The sequence below is a fragment of the Watersipora subatra genome, chromosome 9 (genome assembly GCF_963576615.1).
Source record: "Watersipora subatra chromosome 9, tzWatSuba1.1, whole genome shotgun sequence".
In the NCBI taxonomy this organism is placed as follows: Eukaryota; Metazoa; Bryozoa; class Gymnolaemata; order Cheilostomatida; family Watersiporidae; genus Watersipora; species Watersipora subatra.
The window spans coordinates 55344681-55363161 of NC_088716.1; the positions used below are offsets into that span (position 1 = coordinate 55344681).

General features: G+C 36.3%; 1 protein-coding gene across 2 annotated transcripts in view; it reads left to right on the top strand.

Moving 5' to 3' along the window:
* Nucleotides 1–6261: 6261 nt before the first annotated feature.
* LOC137403926 (uncharacterized) overlaps nucleotides 6262–18481 on the top strand; it is a 33226-nt gene continuing 21006 nt past the window's right edge. For both annotated transcript variants that reach the window (XM_068090045.1, XM_068090046.1), the window contains exons 1-2: nucleotides 6262–7159; nucleotides 8329–8435. In XM_068090045.1, coding sequence (XP_067946146.1) covers nucleotides 6519–7159; nucleotides 8329–8435 — 748 coding nt within the window. In that variant the 5' untranslated portion in view covers nucleotides 6262–6518. The remainder of the gene's footprint in view (nucleotides 7160–8328; nucleotides 8436–18481) is intronic.

Genomic DNA, 18481 nt, shown 5'->3' on the forward strand with positions numbered 1-18481 from the left:
CTCACACAAAGTCATTGAGTCAAGCATAACGTAATGTAAGCAATGCATTGCAATAGGCTGTTTACTCAAAGGGAACAAACTGTACAATCCCAAATCAGTGCCATAGTTAAAATATATCAAATACATTCTGTATTGCCTCTTGATCTCAAGATCAACTGTTATAAAACCATACAGCATAAAATCTAATTGATCTCAGGATTAATTGACTTGTACAACCGTTACAGCACAAAATTTGATAACCATTTAGGGAGATGTCTATCTCGAACAGGTCTGTTTTCAAAGTCGCTATTTTGATCGATATTAGAGTAAACAGGCTCTCGATTCAACTGAGCATTGTTATCAGGCAGGTCCGAGATACTAACCTCAACTTCGGCCTGATCAAAATCTTTAGTTGGCTTAGTTGATACACATAACCATCTGCAATGTTGTCTTTATGAGCCAATCTAAGGTAAAATACATGCCTATTTGTGCCATCGACTTCAACTGAAGTGCTAGAATTTATCTTTGTCACTTTTCGGCATTTCCACTTATCAAAGCACCTAGCATTAACTGGCTTTACATAAACAGTGTCTCATGCATAAACATACCCATACATAAACTTTGTATGGTTTAAGGCTGCAGTCTCTTTTGTCCCTAGGCTTTTGTGGTATTTCTGTCGATTTGGTTGCCGTTGCTAAGTCACTGTGATAGCTGTATAATTCTTTCACAGGCACTATACCATTGAAGTTTGGTGAATTGTTGTACCAATATGCCATTTCTTCAGGTTCTTTACCAGCTCTCATGACTGCTCTCTTTATAGTACAATGATGTCTTTCAATTTATTCCAATTTCAGTAGGTTTATAGGCACAGCTGAAGATCTGCTCTACACTCCATTTCTGCAAAAACTTTTTCATTCTGGCGCTTGTGAAACATGGACCTTTGTCACTGAGAAATTCTTTAGGAGGTCCACGTTTTTGAAACACATTGTTCAACTATTTGATTACTACGTCTGATGTTTCATCAACCAGTTTAAACCAAAGAGGAAATCTGCTAGGCCTACAATCAATAATAGTCAGATAAGGTCCACCGTTTACATGAGTGATATCTGATGCAAGACGCTCCCATATATTTGCTACATTTAGCTGACAATCATCACATTTGATTGGGTGAGGATCTACAGTATTACACATATGCTAAGGTTTCACTACTTGTTCAACCATATCTTTCTTGATTGTTCGTCTAAGCTTTCTCTGTGCCAAGTACAGGGTTTTGCTGACACCAAAGTGGTGGTCTTGATGAACTTGCATTATGTCTTTATCTCATCTGTCTTAGAAAGTACAACCACAGAGCATACGACAACTTGTAGCCATTTCTTTGGTACTCTGGTTAGGACATCCGACTTGTTGTCACTTGATGGAACAAGTTTGATCATTAGTGTTAACCCATATTCATCAATCAGCTGACCAATAATTTCAAGTCCACGTCGAATGATCAACTCACTAAGGCCAGTGACCTTAGACCTTTTAGTATTTTCTATTTCTGAATTTATCCAACCATAAACAGTAGCTGAATCTGTGATCACTTGCACATTTGTCATTTTCCACTTTAGAACTAGGTTGATTCCTTTCAATGCAGCTTCAAGCTCAGCAACATTTATATGAGCACCATCATCCTTTTTATGTAGCCATGCTGCATCCTCAACAGTGTGACTATCTATCTCCAGAGACGCTCCGAGAGCCAAGTTGCTGGTGTCACACCACACAATACACTGAGAGGTATTCTTGACATCTCATTTGCCTCTCACTGGGTCTTGCTCCTGTACTCTTTGAAATATTTCATCCAACAGAGATTTCACAGAACCAAGAACTGCTTCAGACCAGTCCATGTCATTGGTCAATCTTTTTACATAGCTACAAGCAACTCTCAACAATCCAGCAACTGGATAATGTCCAACTAGTTTGCCACAAATGGAAAAATGTCTCTTTTCGTAGGCAGATCACCGTCTCGCTTCCAGTTGTACTGATCATCTTCTGCATTGTTTACTCTAAGACTAAACACACGTATCTGATAGTGTCACTGGGTCTTTTGCCGTAATTCCAAACCTTAGTAAATGAGCTCTGACAACATCAGCTTGAACCCCATCCTCGTTTACCCAAATTTCATCAATGTAGGGATCAGTTCCATTGCAAATCTGTTCATTCAATGACATCACTTTATCTATGATTTTGGACATTATCTTGGAAACAACATTCAAACTAAATCTCATGTGTTATTACATACATGTACGTTTTACCGCTGTATTTCACTGCCTGGAATCTTTTTAGACTGGGCTCTAAATTAATTTGTAGATATGCCTTTTTCAAATCTAACAGACATGCTTTGCTTCCCTCAAACCTAGCAGTTTTTCTTGGCAGATTGCAGTCTCAACACCTGGATTATTGTGAATATAGTTGTTGAGTTTTTGGTAATCCATAACTAGGCGAATCTTCTTGGGCTTGTTTGGTTGTTTTGCAGCCATCAATGGAACTATTCTTTCTATATCACTAAGGACTGTGCTATCATACAACTCCAGCCATTTATCATCTATCCGGAGTCGTACTTCTTCATCAAACTTGTTTCTGTGATCATGACTTATTTTGTATTCAGAGCGATAATTTTGTAGAATTGGCTCATGATCTTTCCATTTCCATTTGACAAACTGCGCTACCATCGCACCATGCTATTAAATCTTTGTCATCAATCTCTAAACTACTCTGGTGTCTTGTGCCAACACTTATCACTGGCACCTCACCACCAAACTTAATACCATTATGAGCATCAACATTAGCCATCACCGAGTTTAGCGATAGCATCCATTCCCAATATTACTTGTGCTTCACCTACTAGTGCTGACGCAACCAAGCACTGAAGAGGAAGCTCTTCATTTCCTGTGACATTGACTTCTAAAACAGTTTCACCCTAACACTCATTAGTTTTACCTTTTAACATGCTGACAATTCGAACAGGACCGCTAGGCTTTTTACCCAATTTAACACAAAAATCATTTAAGACCACAGTCTGTTCGCCACCAGTATCTACAAGCGCTCTTGCCGAATCTTTGTTTACATAGATATCATCAACAAATGGTAGCACCTCTATGTTCAGTGACTTGTAGCAAAGGAGAGTATCCGGTGCAGACAGTCCCCCATTCTCGTTTCCCTTAGCCTTAGGGTAATTCCTAGCTGTATGATTGCTAAGCTTTTGACAGTCGTAACACTTTATTAGCCTTTTTGCACCCTTTACAACTTTGGGTGAGCACTGGTGGGTTCCATGATCTCTGCCAGTACAAATTGAACAAATCTGACCAGCAGGTTTTGAGCCTACATACCCCATTACACAGACTCCTTGCGCTCCGCCATTGTTAGACATAATCATTCTTGCTCTCGTGACCAACTCCGACAATGAAAGTTTTTCAACTGTTGCAATGGATTTTATCTGGGTAGCTACATCAATGGGTAACCTAGCTACAAAAGCAAACTTCAACAAGGGTTCTGGTACTATTTGGCTAATCAGAGCTACTAGCCTACGCAAATCTGTTAGGTAGACATCAACGGTTTCTCCTTCATTGTATGTAGTTGTTCATATGCGCAAAGGTTATTTACTCCAAAAGCAGTCATTAGCTCCTGTTTAATCAGTGCATAATCCCCTTTAGTGTCTGCTGACAGTTGTTTATATATGGCAAATGCCGGTCCAGACAGAAAGAGTGGCACAAATGACTTCAACTCCGTAAAATTCTGCAGCTCAGCTACAAGCTCTAACTTGTCACACCACTCAGAAAAGTCACCACTCTTCTCTACGTCTTCATAGGTTTTAATCAAGTCTGACAGTTTCACTGCCATTATTGTCACAGTTTTGCCGAATTAGCCTGTGGTATGTTATCAAACACCCAGTAAGCAACAAGTCACTAGTACTTTTAATCACCGTCAAAAACTCAACCTAACTCTACTAAAATTACTCTACTCAACCTAACCTCTACTCCATATACATAGTCTCACCCTGAGTTTAAGATTATAAGAGTTTAGACAATGACATCATAGCTGGTTAGCCATGGCGGTGGAAATGTCATGCCTCCAATTGATAACATATTACTGAGACAGTAACTTTCACCTTCCAAAAACCCATTTCAAAAAGTAGCTAGGGTTCTTTAACTACAACTATTCTGCTTCTCCATTCTTTACTTTGTTGGTGATTTCCATATATTATTAGTTTTCCTTTCCTGAATGTTTTTAAAAGAACTCTAAAATTGTATATCAAATAGAGGGTAAAATCCGTTTTTTGAATGATTAATTTTTTAGTTATTATTAAAATTTAAACTTTGTTAGTTTAGACTAATATAAAAGTCCCTTCAGTCAATAGTAATTTTTTTAGCAACGGTTCTAAGCTTCAAAAAGTGTAAAAAATTTCAGCTCAATGCAAGTATATGCAAATTTTCTGAACGTACGCCGCTACCGGAAGTGAGGCTTTATATATAACGATGTTTACATGATTGTCTATACTCTTCTATGTTCTACTCAGGTCTCACCCAAAGTCATTGCATCAAGCATAACATAATGTAATCATTGCATTGCAATAGGCTGCTTACACAAAAGGAACAAACTGTACAATTCCAAATCAGTGCCATAGTTCAAATATATCAAAAAAATTCTACAGTAAGTTGCTTACATACATAGCATACCCTATCCACAACCTATATCATATACTCATTTAACTTCTATTGAGTTTTTTTCTTCTTTAGTACTAGTGAGGTCAACAGAATTCAATTTTCTCTCTATTCTCAATAAATATTATATACAAACAAACCGCGTTGTAAATGCATCTACCAAAAATCTCCCAAACTTTCCTAAAGTAACAAGATCACATTTTTTTGCTTTATGTTCTGTTCAAACAATTTTTTATTAACGCCCTTAGTGTAAGTACCATCTTATAAATTATGATCATTGCCATATATTTTCAGTTTTAATAGTTTTTGCTTCATTCTCTACTTTATGGAATAAAGCCTAAATTTGGACATGTTGATTTTGTGCAACTGAACTAAAGAATTCCTTTGGTTGGTTTTTGTTCTGGTTTGCCAGTAGCCTTCTTTTTTGTAGCTTGTGTCGTTTTGCTTGTCTCAAGTTTTTAATCTGTCATTTTAACAAAAAACACTCAACAGCACTGCGTAACTACAAAAAATTCAAGCTTGTCCGTTTGAGTTTTTATGAGTACCTAATATCATATTATTTGTGGTTTTTTCATTGATGTGTTTTTGTTGTTACAAATCATAGACCTATTAACTATAGAGTTAATAGGTCTATGATTAATAGTTAATAGGTCTGTATAATTAATAGGTCTGTGTTACAAATATTAGTATTTAGAGTTCTATTCTATCAAAATTAGCCAAGACATAGTGTCTTTAGCATGGCAGTTGTAGTGATTATCTTTGATGGAGTTGTAGCCTCAAATCAAAGATAGAACAACTTCTCACTCGCGATAGTTTCAGTAACAAATGATATCTTTAATATAATTTTGCTTTCGAGGAGTAATAAAGTCATACAAACGTGTAAAATACTCATACTAAATTTATTCAAAATAATTCAAGTTGTATAGATTTTTTCTATTAAGCAGTGAATGCTATTTATAGCTATATTTTATTTTTATTATTCCACAATTATTTGGGTTTATTTATCATATAATAGCAAAATAACAATTGGTGCAGGGAAAATAATAAATTCATATTATAAATTAATTTTGTTCATTTATAAATTAAATAAACAAACTTTTAATATATAGTGAGTTAACTAGACATAAAATGTGTCAAGTCGTTTGAGAAAGGTGCTTAATATAGTTATAAAAGTAAATTTCCTGTAGCGCTTTGCAAACAGTGACACGCTATAATTTAATTCTAGTCTTGAATGGACATAGAGAGGCTTATTGCCAAAATTATTAGTTTTGACAAGACTGGATGTTGGAAGGTAGTAGGCATGTTCACGGTATTAACTTCACTAGCTGATGGTGTAATCGGTTGAGCATTGCATCATACTAGTAGCCAGAAACACAGGTAATGATCTATATAATAGTACTACATTTTTGTTGCTATTCTTACATTTTTCCTGAGGAGCTAAATGAAAGCCTCGATACATTATTCGCATACTCTCAGCCAAGACATACTGTCCAATCAGATTGAATCTATTGCTTAGCTAAACAGTTGCGTGTGTAATATTCCCATGACATTGTTTAGTAGATAGTAGGAGTGCTCACAGCTGGCAGTGTATTGTATTCTTGAGACATTGTTACTAAAAAGTTACTTCATTTTGAATCAAGTCTAACATAACAGGCTAGCATTAATATTTTTGAAACGCAGTCGACTGATCAGTTCAACGCACTCACTTCATATCAGCCTAGGATCGATAACAGGTGGAAAGCAGTTACTGTCCTGAACCTGCACAACACGAACACATAGACTCAGGTACAAAAGGAGGTGAATTCTTCTTGAGGGCCTGTTGGCTCTGAAGGCTGTGGTATGGGAGCTGGCAATGCAACTTTTTCTCATGGCAAAGAACAGGCTATCATCAAAGATCAAATAACTCTTTCAAACTCAGCGATGAAATCTCCAGCATCTCCGCGTAAGAACCTGCATGTAAGTTTCACAGAAGCAGACAAGGATAAAGTTGGCAGGGACTGCGACTCTAGAAAAAATCAGCGGCAAGGTAATGTCGGAGGCTATCCGGTGAGTCAGAATGTTGCCAGCGACTATGAATCTAATGAAGGTCACTCGCACAGCAGCAGACGAGACTATTCTCGGAATCACACAAACTCGTATTGTTCGACAAGACATTCTGGAGAAGATGGGAAGGATACTCGCGAGTCACACACTAGTACGTACTACGTACCCACTCATTTGCCACCATCCCACAACAACGCTAATAATAACTACCATCCAAACTTGGCTTACCGTCTCTCGCGTTATGACAATGTAGATGATTTCGCTGCACAAAAATCGTCGATGAACAATCAGAGGATTTCACCTTCTCCTCGACCGCGCTCACGCTCAGCAAGTCCACGAAGAATGGAGAGAATGTTAGTCGCTAACTCTGTTAAGGATATAAAAGATTTAACAGCCGTCCTTCAATCTGATAGATCGTCTTCAGTTTCAACAAGAAAGTAAGATGTACTCCACATTTCATTTTCTGTGGTGCAGAGGTTTTAGAAACAGTGTTGTTATCACAGCAGGCTTTGTACATCGTGTAAGGTATTTTTTTAAACTAAAACAATAAGCTAGCCTAAGAAAAAAACTTATAGAACTACAAATAGTGTCGTAGGTAAAAGTGATAGCTTCATGCATATGTGTGCTGGTTTAAATCTTGGGTAGATCGAAGCAATGCATGCGAAGCTCTCTTCCAGCGAAATCGAAGATTCTCAACATGGATAGTTACTGACTGTTTTGGATGCAAAGGTATAATGAGCAATAACAATATGCCTGGAAACATATTCAAGAAAAGTACCTGTTCTAATTCCTCACCCAAGAAATGTTATCTAAAGATGTCTCATTTATTATTTGTGGCTGTTCCCAGCTGAACATTGTAAAGGCGAGTCCAGTATTACAAGGGACTCTAGCAGTGCATAACCTTTCTTACAACTAGCCTTGTGTTGGTCCAGCATTTACCAGATGGGCGCTCGTATAACCCTCTAATTGATTTGTTTACATTGATGTTAGAGTAGCAAATATACGCTGTTATCTCAGGGAGACTAAGTGATGCCGCAGCCACTTAGTCCTGTTTATGACAGGCAGAGTTGACTCACACTTACGTGTGAAGCGGTTCTCAAGCAAATATCTGATGTAATCAATTGTGATATCTTCAGATGGTCATGTTACATAAAGCTTCTAAGCAAAATGCATAAAGTAAGCGATCCAGGTGGTAAAGATTATGTGTATGCCTGCTTGCGCGTGTTTGTCAGCGAATAGCATGGAGATTATGTAGAATGTTTGGTGAGTTTGTCTCATCACCTCTCACCAGCATGTTGACATATACTACTCGTAGCTCATCATGCTTTCATGAGAATGTTTGTGGGCTTGTCTCTCTCTGTATTTGTTTTATTGCATCATAATAACTGATATATAATCGTTTATTTATTTAGTCCATGACAAATATTTATGCCTATTCTTGATAGTTGTCCAAGTACTTTTTGAGATAACATTATCAGGTTCCGATCAGTCTTTAAGGATGAATGATGAGGTATGAGATGTCATAGATTTTTATCGTAGTCTGCCAAATGGAAGATCAAATCTTGATATTCTCAGGGAGGTATTCTCATGGTATGATTTTTTGTAGGGCTGCCAGTATCAGCAGTGATTCTTCTGGTATACAAGGTGCCAAGATGACAGCATTTTCTATCGGTAGACCGGCAAAGTTCTCTCCTGGTGTTTATGGAGATTTAGGTATGTTGCAGGTCCTCAGTTGCAGTGAACATTGCTTATAAATAGACTGTATGGTCACACGTAGTTAGGTGACAGGATATCGTAGCTAGCTGTATAGATGTATGATGAATCATACTTTTTTTATTTCATTATTAATTGCACATCAAGGGTAGGCTTGCCATTTCCATTTATGTAACCAATACAGATGTTGCCTGTTGACGCAATGAGGATGGCTACAAACTAATATCAGTGTACGGTAACAAGGATTGCTCTTGGCAGTTCAATACTAGATCTGGGGAAGGGCATCCGCAAAACTAGTAAAACCATAACAAAGTGGCAGGAGTTATCCATACAATTAGTGATATAGCTATTCATTGCATTACTACCATATATCACTGTTTGGAATGCTGATTTGTGTGCTCAAATAAAAAAGTTAGGTAGCAGCTGCCATTTTCACAGTTTGTTAGACACAACTATAAGTTCTCTCAGTTTGATTGCAATTGTTGACAGTGACATTTATGTTGTGCGCTGCTCAAGTATTCCAAAATGGAAATAAGATTGTTTTAGTCGTATGAACAAATTTGCACATACGTCGTAGTTGCTCAATTTCTAATCATTTTTACAAGCAAATTTTTCATTTCAACATTTCATGTTTGGTTTGACAGCTAAAATTAGGTCAAGTGTTCATTATATAGTCTAGATATTCTAAAGAGGAACTCTTGACCTCATAATTAGATGAGAGAATCTCAGTGAGTTCTTTAGTTTTATTTATTGTTACATTTGTATTTCTCATCACATCTTCTTATCTCAAACATCCTTCCAACTTATTCAAATTTTGGTGTCATTTTTGAGTTTAACAGTTTTAATTTGTATGAATAGGTTTGTACTGAGTTACTTAATTTTTGTTCTAATATTGTATTAGTGAAAAATATTGCAAGCGCTATATCTGTCCATAGTGTACTTTTGGTGATGTTAGGTTTATGGCATTTGACATTAACTAGAACTTGGGTTTGTATCTGATTAAAATGGATAATTAAAAAGAGGAGACCTGCTGCTGTATGTCACTCATACACAACTGATTTATAAACTCAGGAGCAGTGACCAGTTGCAGGAGCGACTGCTCAATGGTGGTCTAGCTGGTAGCTCGCTTGTTAAACGTATGGCTTACCTTTTCAGTTTTAAAATTTCCTAGTTCTGGTAAAAAACTCACTTTTTTAGTGCTTCTGCTCTTTTTATTCTTATAATATTTTTCCAAACAATAAATATATTTATTTATATATTTATTAAATATAATATATATTTTGTATAGATATATTACCTTTAAGTTAGCTCGCGATAATATCACTATTTTTACTCATTGTTTGACAACGTGTTTCTATTTTCACTTTTTATTTACTTATCGCAAACTTTGGTTTTTTGCAAAATGTCCGCTCACCGAAGCATGTCAAACCATCACCCGGCCATCTATCATCAATATCTTTGTAGACAAAAGAAATAGAAAATATTAGTGTTTCTACCTTCATGGTTGCTAATACGCTTATCAATAAACAGCAGACTAGACAAGTACCTGCTAGCATGAGTCATGCTCACACATGTTTGCCTCTTCATTTGTAGCTCAGTAGGTGGTCAAGGATAAACTGGTTTACTAGGATTTTTGATTCTGACAGTATTGTTGCAACACGCTGCAATGCAGCTGTCCTAATGAATATGAATGTATCTATACAGTAATACTTCAACTTACGAGTGCTCCAACGTACGAGAAACCTGAGATACGAGCCAGCTTTTAACCCTTTCACTGCCGAGCATGTACAAATTTGGGTATCTGCCAAGTGCCAGCCATTTTACCGAAAATTGCCGATATTGCTTCATGATATGTAAACAGTATTTTTTCCAATTTCAATCTCTATTCAGAACAATTTTGTTACATATTTTAATTTACTAACATTTTAGCCATCATTGTTATGCAAAAATTCAACGGATCTATACTTTGTGCGATGATAAAGCTGTGTGATGCTATGATCGATGCGAAGCTAAAACGATCTTCCATGTTTCTTACTCTTACAAAATTATTACTTTCACTACTCTCAGAGACAGTGCTGCTGCTTTAACTATCTGTATAATCACGAAAATCTGAATCTGAAATGGCTATAATGCCATCAACATTTCTAATTACCTGTTTTCTGACTTGCGCGCGGTAATTAATGAACTCACACAAAAAATGTTCGTTATTGAATTAGAAATTCTCTAACAAAAGTTTGAAACTGATTCGTTACTTTAGGCTAATTTTATAGACAAATCTTCAGACAACACTGTCAATTTCATAAAAGTCTTAAAGACCGTGGGTTATGCTGTCCACGAATAATAAAATGAGGTAACTACGCAATGGCTGGGAAAGTCGCAATAATGCGTCTACGGCAGTCGTCCCACGAAAACGCATTTATGCGTCTACGGCAGTGAAAGGGTTAAGCAAGTTTTAGCACTAACATACGAGCCATGTTTGAGATACGAGCACTTGAGTCAGTTGCCAAGTATGCTGGAGGTGTTTTATGAGAACAGCATCACTCTGTATTTTTCAACTGCTCAGGTTATACTTTTGTACCGTCTTTTTTGTGCGCGATTTTCAGTGCAGAATTATGTGAATTAAAAGTACTCTGCGTTGACCGAAAGTTTGCCAGTAAAATGAAAAATAATGTAAAGAAAAAGCGAATGATAACAGTTGATATTAAACGGAAAATTATTGAAAAACACGCGAAATGTGTATGCATGATTGAGCTAGCTCAGCAATATGACAGAAGTACATCCACAATTATCAAACAGAAGGAATATATTCAGGGCATTTAGTTCGCAAAAGGACTAACCATAGTTTCTAAATGGCGCAGCAATCTTCACGGCCGCTGATGGAGAGACTGCTCAGGCATTGGATAAAAGATAAACAATTGGCCGGTGAAAGCGTAACTGAAACGATGCTATGTGAAAAGGCCAGTGCTATCTATCAAAACTATAAAAATGGACATTCGGACAAGTTGGCTAGTGGTCGTGCATCAACCCTTTGTGACGACACCTGTGTTCGTCCTAATTGCAGCATGTTGAAAGGGCAACAAAGGCAAACATCCTTAGATAGGTTTATCTTAAAACGGCCGGCTAGTCGTGAAAGCGAAACTAAGGAAAAATTAGCTAACCAGCGAGAAACTTCAAACTACGAACGCCGAAGAAAATTTAATTACGTAAGGTTAAAAATGAAAGTTTGCTTTTAGGTTTGCTTCTAAGTTTGTCTTTTGAGATATTGATGAAATCCAAATTTATCAAAGTCAACTGTTGTAATGAAGGATAACTTATATCTCCCTCTCTGGCAAATGCTAGCGTTAGCTGCTATTGTATATGTATTTAATTTTACATTTTAATTAATCACATTTCCTTGCATTATTTTTTATTTGTTGCTTTTTGAAAGCATGTGGTAAGTTAGGACAATAACCAACATGTTCTTTCTGTTACAATATCTTGTTTTGATTGTTTTATTTGCATTTTTTAGAGTATGGAAACCAATAAATATATATTTAATTGTTCTATATATAAATAAATTGCACCAACATGCGAGTAAATTAACATACGAGCTCAGTCTCGGAACGCATTAAGCTCATAAGTCAAAGTATGACTGTATCTTTAGAAAAAATTCTTCTCACATCATGGACTCCTTGGAGCACACCAATCTGGATCACTTCTACGTAGTCTATAATCTATATGACAAGCTAGTATAACAATAGCCTTCAATCATCAATTTTAAACTAATTTTCATAACCAGCCTGATAGTTCGGCAGGAACTATTTGGTTGAGTCTCTTGGATAGGTTTCCTAATTTAATTCACATTAGAATTTATGCTACAATAAATTCACATCCTTTAGACTTCACATTCCTTGACTTTGCAGAGGCCAAGTCTCTGTAGAATCATTCGGCCTTGAAATTTTTTTTATCATGATTAGCCTTAGCCCTTTGAACCCTGGCCATTTTTGTCAATGCTTGTCAGTAACCCTGGGCAGTCTGTTCAACAATCCGAAGTTTTAAAATTTTTATTAAACATATCTAAACGTGCTCATAATACAATCATATTTGGTAAAACACTGGTAAAAAAGTCGCGCAACCCACAGAAAATGTCATCAAACAGGAAAAAAAAGTACTTCACCATTATTTGGGCTAAAACTATAAAAGTTCGTACGATTTTAAAAAAAACATGTAAACATTTCCATTGAGCACTTGTTTATCATCATTTCATGACTCAAAATATACTGGAAAATTATAGTTAGTATCATAAAATTTGTTATTTGCATCGCATTCATTTATGACCTACCAACAAAGGAGTTGTATCGATTTTTCGCGATATTATTTTAAAAGAATTGGTTATTAAAACGAAGGAAGTAGGTAAAGATATTTGAAAACAGTTACAAATGGAAGTGAAACTTCTGGTCTAACATCCTGTGCAAAAACTAATTTGATTGGTTCACCCTGTTACTTAGAAACAGCTTTTGTAAACAAAGGAAGGTTAATGCCGGAAAACCAGCCGTTAGAGATTCTGACACACCCTACACAATGCTGGAAAACCGGCCGTTAGGGCTCAAATGGCTAAGAATATTTGACAACTGAATGGGTTGATAGGAACAGGAAATCAAAATTTGTAATTTTGATTTTACAAAAAATAATCACTCGCTCAACATTCGCTTTCTATTAAAAGTTTGATAATCAAACTAGTTTTCCTACTTTTACATCAGCTACAAATATACTGTTTGAATTTACTTACATAATATTTAAACATATTTTAGTTAATAAGAATTGAAAATGCTGCATTTATCATTGTCATCAATCTTTAGAATGCTGAAACAGCGGTAAGGCATGGTTTGAGGTGACTGTAAGTCAAATATGAGATTTGAACTCGGAGAAAAGACAACCACAGTTATACCTCGACATGCGAGCTTAAGGCGTTCTGACACTGAGCTCGTATGTCAATTTTTCCGCATCGTAACCCTTTCATTTCCATATGCGCATTTATGCGAAGTCTATGGTCAGCTGCCGTATGCGCATTTTTGCAAATTTCCCAGCAATTGCATAGCAGCTTAATTTTATTATTCCTTGACAACATAACTAATGATCTTTAGGACTTTTGTGTTATTGACATTGTTGTCCAAAGATTTCCCTATAAAATTAGCCTAAATTTACAAAGCAATTTTAAATTTGCTTGGGAATTTCCAACTTGAAAATGAACATTTTTTCTTTTTGTCGTTCGAACTATTTAGTGTTATTATTTCTTTTGTAAGTACCTCCCGAGTTACAAAATAGAGAATTACTTATGTTGATGACATTATAGCCAATTCAGATTCAGATTTCAGTGATTACACAGATAATTAAAGTAGCAGCACTGACTCTGATGATGATGAAAGTAATAATTTTGTAAGAGTACGGAACATTTTAGAGCATCGTTTTAGCTTCGTAGCTATCGTAGCTTCACATAGCTTTATCAATGCAATGCACAAAGTATAGATACATGTCCATTGAATTTTTTTGCATAGCAGTGTTCGTTAACATGTTGGCAAAATAAAATATATAACAGAAATGTTTTAGATAGAGTTTGAAGTTGGAAAATATTGTATACATAGGCCTATCATGAAGCAAAATCGGCAATTTTTGGTAAAACGGCTGGCAGTAAGCCGATAGCTAAATTTGTACATGGATGGCAGTGAAAGGGTTAAGGCACTATTTTCTATATAAAATATCAAAGTACAAATTAATCCGTTAGCATACTATAGAAACAAACACCTAACCAGGGTATTATTATAACAGTAGAAAAACATTTTTTTAAGTGTTCTAGTTCTGTACATGCGCTCAAAAAGTAACAAATACCTACCTAGTTGCTATGATCTGCATTAAAATGTAACGTCACTATATATCACTTGTGGATAATGATTGTCTGAAAGAGACTTGAGAGAAATGCATTCGGTACACTAAACTTCTGTAACCCTACGTAATAGTACTTTTAAATTTAACCTGGATAAATTTAGCTTACTAAACACTCTTGAAGCTAAGTTTTAACCTACTACTAAACTTACATTAATTTTTCATCTTTTTATCCGTTTCCGGTTGGCCTCATTTCCTTCCCGTTCACTATGTAGCCTCGTGTTTACAATAACTTCTAGCCAACCTTTTAAAGAATAGAGAAAGCATAATATTATTAAGCTTTATTATTCATCTTGAGGTGTTGACTGATGTTCTAAAAAAAGAATCAAGAATATTGACCAACCAGAAGCTGAGATATAGCCAGCCAAACACAGGTCTACCAGAAAACAAAAGTGTTTTGGTAATCATCAATATATGACGTATGAAATCGACTTGTGTGTCATTGGTCAATTAAGCCAACTAATGCGCTCTCCTATAACAATCACGGCGTTTTAATTGGTTTAATCCCTGGAAGTATAGAACAATCAAATTGGGCCTAACAATCATCGCTCCTAGAATTCCGAACCAGTCCCTCTGACGCGTAGATTAGTTTTAGCATAAAATAATTACACGCATCTATTATTTCCCAACATTTCGCTATCTTGCTAGTTCAGCTCAGTTTTGTTGTTCTCCTACTTAGCTTCCCTATTCAGACTCATCTTTAGCGTTGTTCAGATTTTTTAACTATAGCTAATAAATAGAATCAATTAAATCAATCATCAATCTCGGTTATCATTTGGAATTTTCTACAAATTATATTAGTTACATCATTTATTCTATACGCAGTTATATTATTATTTTGTATAATATGCATTATGAATATTATATAAATCATAAAAAATAATCATAGATAAGATAATAGATCAATAGAAAAATCAAAGCAAAAGTTATCGTTTTCTTTTCTTATAGCAAGAGCAGCACGGTCAAGTTAGTCTTTTTAAGATTATGGCTGTAGTGAACTTCCAGTCTGTTAATAGTGACGATAATCATGAAAATCAACTGAATGCTGCAGTAGATACACAGTAGAAAAATGATGAAGGAACAAAAAGTCCCATTCCTATTTCTTATTCTAAACAAACTGCAATCGCGGATATCGCATATAGACTATACGCGCGCCGTTCGTTGAACAGATGATCTTCGGAGCATATCCGTGGAGATCGAGTTAAAATTTGAAGCACAATAGTCAAAATCTGCTCTTCTGCTTTAAAAAATCATGGCGAGGGGTTGTGGGCAAATGCCTTTACCACACAATGTTTGGATGATTTTCCTGAGAAACCAGAGCTAGTATGTAAATTATTTACTATCGCGAGAAGCGTTTCACATCTCGTAGCCAAAACAATCATTATAAGTAACGGCGGTAAGGGTGCGCAACTCCGGCACATGACCATTAAGTCGATTTTATACGTCACAGTTTTCGGGATTTTCGAAGGGTTTTCCTCTGATTCTTTATTAGGTAGACCTGTGTTTGGCTGTCTATATCTCAGCTTCTAGGGGGTCAATCTCCTTGATTCTTTTTTTAGAACATCAGTCAACACCTCAAGATAACTAATAAAGCATAATAATATTATGCTTTCTCTATTCTTTAAAGAAAGTTTTTCAAACTGATACGAGGTGAACGACCATTTTAGGCAGTTCTTGAACATGGCCTCCCGTATCCTTGGCCATGTAGGGGTTATTGGCAACCGACTTGCATCTCAAAGATTACTCGCATCTCAAGGAAGAGACTTACTTAAAGGTTGACTTGCAATAAAATTCACATTACAGTTATTTGGTATCAAAAGATTCACCACGTCTTACTCTGTTGTGTTGTAGGTGCAAAATATGTGGAAATGTGATACAAGCTTTTAAAATCTCAAAAACGAACAGTTAATCCCCGCCATCACGAAACTGCCGTAGATTAGAATCCTTTTCCGAAATGGCTCAATGGGACATAATTGAATAAGATAGCTTCTGTTTACACTTTCATGCAACTTCATTCGTTGAAATATCTTCACAAATATGCTTTTCGCATTCAGTAAAACCATGTCTATTGTTCTTACGTGTCTATTTTATCATCATTGTAATGCTGTCACTTTGAGCACTGATATCTTAAAACCTACCGTAAAAATCCGTTTAAATTTTTAACCTTAGCTCGAAAGAGTGCATATCTTTCTCTGATAAACATGACGAGCCTGTTGGTCACCTGTGATAGTCGAAAAATGCTGCAGAAATCATTCGCGCTGTTTGGCAGGAAGTATGTGTCACATGATCAGATTACGACTAGACGATTAGCCGAAACAAAACTGTAAAGTAGCGAGCATCTACGTTTATAGGTGATACTGGCTCTTCGGTAAAACCCGAAGTGTTTGTCATAAACTAGTGTTACGAGAAGTTTTATATTGAGCCTTTTATCGGCCTTTTAATTCACATGAGAACATCACGTGTAAAAACAATAACCAAATCGTTTGACTAAGTCAGAGAAATTGATTCCAATCTACGGCGGTTTCATGATGGTGGCGATTAACTGTTCGTTTTGGAGCTTTTAAGAGCTTGTAATCACATTTCCACATATTTGGCACCTACAACACAACAGAGTAAAACATGGTGAGTCTTTTGATATCAAATAACTGTAATATGAATTTTGTTGCAAGTCAACCTTCAAGGGAGGCGAGGTAATAAGTGCCAAGCCGGAAACAGGTGACAAAAAATTAAGATAATGACCAAATTTAAATTAAGTTTTGTAAAATATTCAAACTTATCTTCAAGTGTGTCTGTCTATTAATAAGCTAAATTAATTTAAGGTAAATACAAAGCTTATGTTATGTTACGTAGTCACAAATCTAATGTACCGAATGCATTACTGTCAAGTCTCTCTTACACCGCCGTTAGCCAGGGCTTCCGTCTTGACGGTCTGAACTCCATACAGTACTGTACATATAATGTTACTTTTTATTGCAGATCATAACGAATGAATAGGTAACTATAGTAACTGCTGCTAAGGTTACTATACCATTTCTAATATGTACAGTATGTATATAAAAAATTTTATGTTTTCACCAAAGGGGTTGCATTAAATAGATAATTACTATAGGTTCTTTTACCCTCCTTACAACATTTTAGCCTTTCGATCCCAACACCAGAACGAATTAATGGTCCTATGGTGGGGTCCACCATATATGCATACTAAATCGTAACATTTCTCCTGCTTGTATCACTGGCAGGAAGTAGCAGCTGGCAAGTAATGGCAAATCTACTGCTCGAGTATCAGTAAATGCTCAGAGATTAGCTGTAGAAGTGAGGAATTTGATGGCATAGACAAGATTTTTGCCATGCATGGGTAGGCTCAGGTTTTTGCTTTCACTTAACAGTGAGAGAGTCACCTGATGCTTTCCTTTTATGTGCAAAAAACTGGCAGAGCTGGAACAGTTCCTGCCAAGATAGTTTATTCAAACTTACAGTTGACCTTCTCAGCAGCTCTTGACACTCCTAATTCCTCCTTCTATTCCCTATTTATTAGTTGTTAGTTCAGGCAGCTGTGGGTAAAATAACGATGCAACGTTATATAAACTTGTGTTCAAAGATATCATCATATATTAACAAAAAACAAAGGAAAATCAGGCATCGCCGAATAGACAATTCTTGCCTGTGTGAGAAGCTAATGGATGCAAAGGGATACAAATTTATGTAAACTCTATTCTCTAACTCAACTCGTAGTATTACAAAAAGCAGCTTATACACTAATCGGGTTTTGAGCTGTTCATCACTGCCAAGAGGGCTTGGTGGTGCGTAGTTACCATGTCTACAGTGAAACCCTGGAGCCAATCTCACATCTAGCAGAATGTTGCCGTATGAGGCTTGGCGACTTGTGTACATGTAAAGATGCATCAGCGCTGGTTGCATGGACAAGCTGCTATGGAAAATGAAGGCCGTTTAGAAAAGGGATGTTTGCAGCAAAGGCAAGTGTATGGTGCGTCTCCAGGGTCAGTCACGATACTCTGCTGGCAATTTTGTACCGACCTTCACCTATGCTGAAAATTTGGGGAAGATTCTGTCTGTGGTTTATTTGCAAGAGCTGAACTGCCTCCAACTTCCGACTGTTGACGGTGTTA